Source organism: Serinus canaria, chromosome 9, assembly GCF_022539315.1.
Source record: "Serinus canaria isolate serCan28SL12 chromosome 9, serCan2020, whole genome shotgun sequence".
Taxonomy (NCBI): domain Eukaryota; kingdom Metazoa; phylum Chordata; class Aves; order Passeriformes; family Fringillidae; genus Serinus; species Serinus canaria.
In genome coordinates this window covers 8,627,735-8,637,684 of record NC_066323.1, presented here as the reverse complement: position 1 = coordinate 8,637,684, position 9,950 = coordinate 8,627,735, and the positions used below count along the sequence as shown (strand labels likewise).

The 9,950-nt window shown below is 40.2% G+C and overlaps 1 protein-coding gene across 13 annotated transcripts in view; it reads right to left on the bottom strand.

The window, feature by feature from the left end:
• Positions 1–2,608: 2,608 nt before the first annotated feature.
• ABCC5 (ATP binding cassette subfamily C member 5) overlaps positions 2,609–9,950 on the bottom strand; it is a 67,429-nt gene continuing 60,087 nt past the window's right edge. For 12 of the 13 annotated variants that reach the window (XM_030227055.2, XM_009089093.4, XM_050977869.1 and 9 more), the window contains 6 exons: positions 9,647–9,760; positions 8,512–8,624; positions 7,736–7,844; positions 6,114–6,341; positions 5,699–5,841; positions 2,609–5,039 (listed from right to left, as the gene is read on the bottom strand). In XM_030227055.2, the coding sequence (XP_030082915.2) occupies positions 4,767–5,039; positions 5,699–5,841; positions 6,114–6,341; positions 7,736–7,844; positions 8,512–8,624; positions 9,647–9,760 (980 nt within the window). In that variant the 3' untranslated portion in view covers positions 2,609–4,766. Of the gene's footprint in view, positions 5,040–5,586; positions 5,842–6,113; positions 6,342–7,735; positions 7,845–8,511; positions 8,625–9,646; positions 9,761–9,950 lie in introns of all 13 variants that reach the window. The other variant, XR_003944715.2, reaches the window with a different exon arrangement.

Below are 9,950 nucleotides of genomic sequence, written 5' to 3'. Positions count from 1 at the left end.
TGGAGTTTCATCAGTCCCATGTTTGCTTTTGTCTCCAACTCCTACTGGTTCAAGGACAGGGAGAGGAGTAAAAGTAATCGAGCAGCAGTGGCTGGGCCCAATGTGTGTGTGTGTTTCTGCAAATGCTGACACATGGGAGCTGTTTGCAAGGGAGCTCTTCCAATTCTCTGAATCCTGATACCAGGATTAGGAAGGCACAGCAATACTCAGCTGACAGTGATCAGAGATGTATCAAAGGAACAGCACAGAGTGTCTTTTTGCTTAAGGGAGATTTTGGAGTGGGTATTTGGGGTTATAAACTGAGATTTTGGAGTGGTATTTGGGGTTATAGACCTCTCTCATTGCTTCAGACACACACAGAGGTAAAGCATAGCTCCAAATTTTCAGCCTGGCTACCACAGCACACAAGATGCTGCATCTCAGTAAATATGATTTTGGAAAAGGGTCTAGGCTCTGCAAACCCCACTAATGCCATTCCATTTTTAGAGAAATACTTGTCTCTAGCATATTAGAACATCTTCCTTGTTGGACACAGAGCATATGATGTTCAACATAATCATAATTCTCTGGACAAGAAATCTGAGGTCTAAGACTTGAGTTTTCCAGTCCAGAAGGTGCAGGCAGGAAGAGGACTAAAGGGAAGTGTTCACACAGGCTCAATCATTTATTGCAACTAGCTAGTATCCCTCTGTATAGAGTGAAAAGTCACCTCCAAAATATGAAATAGCTTTTCTCTGCCCTTCTTTATCTTTAAAAGGTTCTCATGTCCAGGTAAGACATATGCAAACAGATGCCCAAATTACTAATGTTATTAATGGAAAAAACAGGATGAACGGACAATATTAGTAAAAACTTCTTTTAAAGTTGATGTGGAATATACAGCAGCAATTGAGGTAATTTTTGAGAAACAATGTGCAATTTCCACTCTAAAAGGATATTGAAACATCATGCTCCACCCAAGCAAAATCAATACAAGAAGTTGTGGAAGACAGCTTGCAGTAACAGACCAATCAATCTGTTTTCTTTAAGAATTAAAAAGTACTTACATGAGAAAGAGGTAAGTAGTTTATATGTGAGTAAGTAGTTTAACTTTCACAAACAAAGCAGTATGGAAGATAAAAGTAGACAAATCCAAACTAGACATTAGGTATGCTTTTCAGGAATGCATGTAATCAACAGCTAAACCAATTTTCTTGGGGCTTCAACATTGTCAGTGTGTCTTCACAACTACAATAATTCTGTGTCTCAGAGGACAGTGGCTTGATAAATCTCACACAGTGATTTCTAACACGGTTTCTCTTGTATACCAAGTCTGATACTGTGGTCAAAGTGGCTTTCAGTTTTTATCAACCTGTAGTAAAAAGTGTGGAAAGAAGTGTGACGTGATTTCAGCGTGTTGACGGTACTGTGTTGTTCTATCTTTGGACAAACAGGGAGAGCAGACTTAAGAAGTGTACTTGACCTAAGTGAATTGTGCAGCACATGAGCTTAGATGTACAGAAGGTCCTGTATTATCCAAAAAAGGTAATGGCCAAGGTCAGTGCAGTGCAAGAACATTAAAGAGTTTTGGTTGAAGAAGAATGTTTGGGATACTTGATAGAATTGTTCTTGGTTGATAGAGTTTGTGGTTAAAATGTTGCAATGTAACATGACACCAAAATAACTGAAACAAGTTTAACACAGTATATTGTAGCTAGCAAGAATATATTGAATGTATCAACCAACGTGGCTATGAAATACTAAAAAATTAAGTCAGAAATATTCCATTCTATTAAATGGTTTGGCTCTTCAGAGTTTTCCCACAAGTGATATTTCTACATCCTCTGTTGTCCTGCTCAAAGCTGCAATGAAATAAAGTAATAGTTTTCATTTTCAAAATAAAATAAGATAACCCAATCTCTTGGCATCTGTTTGAATAAAACCAATTTGATGTTTACTCTGACTTAAATGGATCAGAAATGAATGTACCAAAGATATGACAAATAGTTTCTATTTAATCACAGTCTAATTTGCCTGTCAATGTGAAGTCTACTAGAAATCAAGACAGCAAGTAGCCTGAAGCACCAATTTATTTTCTGTCAACAAAAGGAAGGCTTATCTCCACAAACTTGCTGCCAGTTTTTTGTCTCTACAAAATAAAAAATGCACTCCTCACTCACAGGAGAAACAGAAGTACCTGGAGGTGGATGCATGGAATACGATCAAAAACTTGCTCTGCTTCAGTGTCTCAGAAAACAAGTCCTAAGTCAAAAGGATCCCATTTGATGGGATCTCACAGAGATGAGAGCAGAAACACTAACATACATCCTGTGTTCTTTAACCAGGAAACAGTCTGTTCAGTTCAGCCAGCACTTCCTTGCTCTGATGGGTGTCTATGCAAACACAGAGCTGATCTGACATATTTCAGTCAGTTCTAGTAACAATAAATATTTATTTTTGATTGTTTGCTTTTGCCACCTCTCCAGCACCTTCCTGTGTGGCTTTGAAAGAGCTTCCAAACTCCCTCTATGCTGCACCCCAGAAAAGAACAAAACAAAGACAATGTACCAAGTTAACTCTTCCACAGAGCTAGAGCAGGGACACCAAAAAACTGCCCAAAAGGCTGAACTTGTCACAAAGCTTCGTTTAATTTGACAATCATCATAAGGCATCCATGTAAATGAAAAATTCCCACCAGGGTCACAAACATTCTCCCACTAAATAAAATATGTTAGAACAGAGGCCCGTGATTCCAAAAAATGCTAGTGGTTCCTGGTCTTGACCAGGCTGCCACTGCTGGCAGTGGGGTCCAGGAGACACAGCACCAACAGCGGCAGCTCTGGAAGTGTAAAGTCAGCTTGTACAAATCTCTTTCAATAGAACAACAAATGAAAAGGAAAGAGATTTGTGTAGAAAACATCATTCTCCATCCTTTCTGGGAAAACAAAACAGAATTTAAAAGATAATCCCATTCAAGGAGCAAAGAGCAGAGCTTGGAGTTCTGAAGCCCAAAAATGCTGATGGCCCGTTTTTAAAACTAATGAAGCACTACAGAGGCCTGAGTTTATTATTGCTTTATCCCAGTTCAGCCCAGGCTAAGGCTATGGTGAAGTCCAAATTAATTTAAAGCCAGAAAATGCAGATCCAGTAACAGCACCTAAGTCCCCATCCACACATGGGTGTAAACAGATACTTTTGGTGAAGAAAACAAAGCCCTCCCGAATTTCCTCCTCTTCCTGTCTATGCAGATCCCCATAGCAGGGCTAAAATTTGCCCTGAAGTATCAAACAATTTCTCTCTCACATCTCTGTTAGCCAAGTCCTTTCCAAATGTTTTGCCTTTTGTTTATACTATCCTGATGCATCAGCTCAGAGATACCTTGTGGGAGCTCACAGAGAGCACACAGATACCCACATGTTAAAAAGTTTGTGGCACAGAGTCTAAGAACCATCGCCTGTACTCTGCAATACCCCAGGACACTTTGCCCTTGGTTTCCTGAGACCAAACAGCACAGAGGGAAGACAGTGTCTTCCCATCCTGCATGGCTGGCCAGTGATCCAGAGAAACAGCATGCCAGGGAAATGAAATGGCACCTTACTCCCACAATAAGTCAAAAAACAGACTTGGGTAAAGCGGGACTTAAAAAGTTTCACATCAAGAAAGATGGTGCTTCCCTCAGATTATTGTATGACAGGGCCACTGTTATTCAGGCAAACATTATTCATGGCGGTAAAATTTTAACATCGATATTTTCATGACTGACCTACAGGCCAAGATATGCTGGGGATCTTAAAAAAATTACAGGTATTGGTAATTCCTCCAAAAGGACAAAATAGAAGACACACAGAGTGCATCTGATGCACGTTCCACACATCCTGACACACTAGCAAAGGTTGCAGCTAGACTTGTCAAAATAGTTAAAAAGATTTAGGCATCCAGCTAGTACCAGAATTGATGGCATTTGGGAACCTAATTTTAACTTTGAAAATTCAAGCCTACACATTTCTTTATTGCTTGTCCCATTGAGTGCAAAGAGAAAACTGAGGGTAGGGTTAGAAGAAGGATTTCAAATCCATCGTAATGTTTCCCTGTTCTTTTTTATATATATTTTAATATATATAAAGAGCATCATTATTATTATTATTATTATTTAGCCACCTTTGGGCAGGGGGGAACAAGAGCTATTTAAAATTAGTTTCTCATTTAAGCATTAGTCCCCTTCCTCCCAAATCACAATACCTCTGTCACAGGAAGGAGCATAACATGAAAGCATGTTTGCTGCCACTAACAATTCCTGAGTCTCTCCTTTGCAGAACTTTAGCCCAAATATTAGGACAATGACAGCTTGACACATACACACTCCCCAGCAACATACACACAGCAAGTAGGACATACTCCACAGCCTCAGTGGCCTCAGACAAAAAAAAAAAAAAAAAAAAAAAAAAGAAGAAAAAGAACACCCTCCCACCAAACAACAAATCTGAAGAGACCATCCAGAAGAGCCTCAGGAAAGGGAACTATCCACTTTTCATGGAGAAGCAACAGCCCAGGAGTCCCTGCCCAGTAAAAACTGAATCAAAATATTCATCACACAGCTGGTGGAGATCTCTGAAACCTGGCAGTATTACACACTGGATACTTGAAGGCACATTTGCTTTGTGTTTTGGGAGAGAAATCCAGTTACAACACACTGCAGCTGCAAGGCTGAGGGAAAGGAGGCAACGCTTGGTATCTTTCCTCTGTTCCTGTCCCCATTTTCAAGCTTCTGGTTGGCATGAACTGGTGATCTAAGCAGACACGTTGACATCCCTGAGTGAAATGGCACCATTTGTGGCCTCTGAGACTTTGTCCTCAAGCACCATTGCTGGTGTGTCTGTAGTGACTGCTGTAGTGTCTATGGCAGGAAGTGGATTCAAGCCCTGGGATAAGATCTGTTGGATCGTTTTCCGCAAATTGGGGTGCAGCTGGTTTTGGGTCTGGTAAAAAATTTCTAAGGCAAAAGACTTGAGAGTGCCAGTGCAAAGGTCCTCGTAAAGTGGAATTGTGTACATCCGAGACATCTACAAAAAAAGGAAAACAAGATAAAAACATTTCAATAAAAGTCAAGAAGTTCAGCTCTTCTACAGCTACACTCCAACAGCCCAGAATAACTTCAGACTGGAGACAAGCAACACATTTCTTCAAAAGACAGATGAGTCTATTCTAAGTCTGATGCAAGGATTTTTATGAATGGTAATTAAAAAAAAATCTGCTCTCTGAGACTGAGCTACTTCCACAAATAACGCAACTATTTTTAAAGGTCAAATAGAAGAGGCCACACTGAACACATGCATTAACCTTTTGCTCCAGCACAATAACAACTCCTGAAAAGAACTTGATGAGCCCTAGCCTTGCTTGAAGTGTAAATATTCAAATAATCATATGATTCAGTAGTGCAAAAACTTGTGCTCTGGAAAAGCAATACATAAAATGCATGGGGCAGAGCCGGGACAAGGGTATTGAGTCAGGCTAGAAAAGCAGAGATTATCTGTAGGCATTTGAAATTACATCTGCCCATTCCTCCCCACCGCTAGCAGGTGAGCCATGCTCAGCCCCTTCACAACACACCTGGGCTACACTTGGCCAGGAAGTAGAAGTTCCAAGGTCTTTCACGTCGCATGTCTCATGCACATGTCTCATGCACTGAGAGGTGCAGTGAGTTTAATCCAGCAGTTAGTACCTGGTTTTCCAAGAAGCGACGGACTTTGTAAAGGTCTGGGTAATAGTCATTTCGGACTACAATCTGCAACCAGCGGATACGGATTTCTGCATTCATGGAGTCCAGCTGAGAGGAGTAACATTCCGAGAGCTTTTTTATCACCTCTGAAGAGAGCATATACACAGAGAAAGAACTATGACCTATTTGGTCAATTTTGAGGGTCATCAGATAATTAAAACTCATCAAAAACAGAATCATAGAATCTGTTGGGCTGGGAAAGACTTTTGAAGATCTCCTATTCCAATCCCTCTGTGACATCGCCTGGGACATCAACCTGACTTTACGTGAATTATAATGTCAACCAGAGGCAGGGATCTTTATAATTCAATCAATTATTCCAGGGATAATTTTCTACTATCCTGGAGAGAGTACTCACCATGTGGCAGTGGTGATCCATCCAGCAATCTGTCCAGGAAAAGCACAGTTTGAAACGTTCTCCATTTAGTGAGGTCAACACTGCTGGCAGCAGCAACGGAGTCCAGAGGCTCTGTGGTCCAGAGTTTGAAGAGTGTCTCCACTGGTCTGGTCAGACTGGATCCCTGAGATAAGTCCGGCTCAGCTAACGGAGGTCCTGTAGCATTGAGCCAACGTTCAAACTCCAGTCCTAGAATGAGGAGCACCAAAAATGTGGAGCACAGATCTCTGCAGGTGGCTTGGCTGCCTCAAAGCTCAGGACCACTTCTAATATAGTTAAGGGAGGTTGTAAGAACAGCAACCAATAGTTCTAGTGACACAACAGTCTTAGCAGCCTCATTGGGATAGCCTATGGAACACCTGGAAGAGTGCCAGCCACACTGCTCCAAACCTCACTGTGAGTTTTCTAGAGCTCAGCAGTACAGTAAGTACAAGAAACACACATGCTCTTAAAACAGCTCTTAAGGCTGACAAGTACCTATGTTCAAATTATGCTCTAATATTTGTGTGCCTGCATTTCTCTCTCAGAATTTTGAGGAAGACTGACAAATATGGAGAAAACCCATTTTATAAAAAAAAAAAAAAAAAAGAGATGAAAGGGATGACTAAACTCCTCTTACCCACCAGTAAACCCAAGCAATTTATATTTATTTATGCAACTATTTTTTTTAAAAAAAGCTTCTTCACAAGCCTGCTTTGAAGCAGAGCTGCTCCTCTTGACCTTTTACCACCTCTGTACTTTTCTAACCCATGGCAATACTTCCTGTTCCACACCATCTACACTAAAACCCCTACCTTCTGCATCCCTGGAATATTAGCCAGGCAAAAATTAGCAACTTCTGTGGTTAACTCATTAGCCTACTAGTGGGCCAAATAAAACACAGAACTGCTGAGCTCATGCTGCAGCTTTTCCCACAGTAAACTCTCTCATCGCCACAGGCACTTTTCTCTCCACAAAGCCTGCAGGCACCCAGGATCCTTAAGAGCTGTACTCTGCTGGTCTGCTTTCAACTGTCCAATGGGCTCAATAGCTATTCACAGGGATGGACACATGGCAGGATAACACAAGTCTCATTTCTTTAAGAAAGTGAGCTAATAAGCACCTGGTAAGCCACAGACCTTCCAGAAATCCAACAACAGCTATAAATAGCGATATAAGGGAAAGTGAAACATTCTGGAAGAGATTTTTTATGTATGGGTAGGATCTTAGGAAAGTTACAGTTCTTAAAGCATGTTTTCTGTTATTAAAATAGACGAAATTTCAAGGTGTGTTCACCTTTTCCCTGCATTTAAGCGTGTGTAAATCTCACAAGCACTGATCATTCTGTCTGCAGAGTGAAAGGTGAGTTAATGAGAAAGTTAACCAAGGGACACTCAGCTGATTAATGCCAAAATCATCAGCAATTTCAGAGGTTCTCATTCCCCAGTGCAGAAGCAGTAGCCAAAAATTCTGTCAAGAACATCTGGTTCTTGCTGAACTATTTTGTTTGCCTTAGCATTTCCCTGTGCATCCTCCAAGCCAAGCTCAAAATTCAGCATCCAGATTTTCTACAGTGCTTACAGTTAACTTAGTAACTCTCCTACCTGCTTTGCTCTCAACACATTGCTCTTTCAGCTCTGGAAAAAAATTCAGGAAGGAATCCAGAAGATCTTGAGCCACAACACTGGTAAATTTATATTTCTCAATGTAGGCCTAAAATAGTAAAATGTTCAAATTGTGATTAGGAGCAACAGTTTCCTTTTCATGTAGAATCACTGTGTGACACAACAATAACAACAACAAAAAAATACAAGCATAAGAGTAGGAACAATTAAAAAAAAATGAAGAAAAATATTCTCCCTCCTCACCCAGTTAAAGAAAAAAAAGAGTAGCTGCAAATACATTGACAGCTCAGTATCATTTCATTTTCCTTTTCCAAAACAAAGCAGTAGCTGACAATTTTCTATAGGTTTTGCAAGTGTGCTTCCAGGCACCAACCTGCCCCAATACAGTAACCCATACCCTTTGTCACCCTGGGTAAAAAAATCCAAGTTAACACTTCTTAGTAGTGAATCAAGTCACATCTTTCCAGTCACACACAATCTGTGCTGGAACAGCTTTCTAATTACTTGAAGCACAGAACAAGAGATAACAAATATATACTACTACTCTGTATCTAGCACCTCATGAGCTCAGAATCTCAGAAATCTTGTACAAAGATTCATGTAAGTTGACAGGCCCACAACTTTCCTCCATCTCTGACATACTTGTATTCAACTTTACCCTTAACAATTAGCCACAGTGAGAGAATCTGGGAAAAAAACTTCAAACAACAAAAAAACCAGCTCTGTATCTCAGGAAAACACATATTTACACTCACTCTTAGGAAGGAGTCAAAGTGTCTGGGGTCACCACAGAGCTGGGACAGGTAGTAAACAAAGCAGTAGCCTTTCTCATAGGTGAAGAGGTTCATTAAATTACTGGGATTTACACCTGAAAGAAGACAACATGATAAGAAACTAATGAGGAGAGTGATTTCCAGCCCTTCTGAGTTATAGAGACTCCTTAGAGATCACCAAGCTGAGACATAGTGACTGATAAAAAACTAAGCTTATTGTCAGTACATTTAAATTACTGCAGTAAATAAATAGATGCAGTCCAAAGACACAGCCTGAAAAACAATTTTTTTTTTAAATCAGTCATTGTAAGGTAAGTAGTTACTCCCCATGGAATAAGTCACTTCAAACTAGAGGTCACAAGATCTGGAACTTGAAAACAAATTCTTTTTCCTTTTTTCAGTGCTGGGTTCTGGGAATCATCATAGCACAAATTTTCAAAGATTTTAATAAAAGGTAATCACTACTTGCTCCTTTCTTCAGGCTTTCACACATACTTTTCCATTCCATTTGACTCCAGTAGCATCTCCACTAGCATTTTAGGTTGTTTTAAACATCATCTAGATAAAAGACAGCTTCACCCACCCAACTGTGACCACAGAACTAGAGAACTACCAGTGAAGGACATAGGTACATCTGGAGTGCAGTTGTGCATCTGGCTCAGGGAATAACCAAACAGCCTCAGCACAGCTCAACTTAAAGCAAGTACCTGTTTATCTGCATGCTAAATACATAGTTCTTACATGAACACAAAAAGAGAGGAAAATTGAATAGCAGAGGATTTTATATTATGTTTCCAAACATTTCCACTTAAAATACTCTATTTTACATATCCAGAATTGCAAACCCACACAGCTTTCAAGGCAGTTTTTCACATTCTTTCTACTCAGTAAGTCTGTTCTTAGAACAACATCTATAAAGATGAGTTATCCAACCTTGAAAAGAGCTTGAAAGCAAAACTTCCTTACTTGTTTTTAGACTGGTTTACAAACAAGTATTTCTTTCTTCTTTTTTTCCCAAAAGAGATATGCAAATATTAGTCATTTTTTGTCAATATTGCACCATGGACATACAGAGGTGTATAATTTTGTGTAGGACAGCCTCAGCCAAAAGCAATACCTGGCTCCAGTTTAACCTGAAGCTTGCTGACCGGGTTGTCTTCTCCAAGGAGCTTCATCTGTCTGTGAAGAGCATCGAGGCGGAATGCAGTCTCCAAACATGTGAAGGCAGCACCTACACCAGAAAGTAACTTGTTAGTTGTGGGAAAATGATCAGCAAAAGCTGATCTGTGCAGGACTGGCACAGGGACAAACTAAAAGCTGCTGCAAATGCAAAAGACAGAACAGTCAGACAGAATGACAGTAATGTAATGGCAGAGAAACTTGAGTGCAGAACATCCTTGTAATTAGTAATGGAAGTCAGA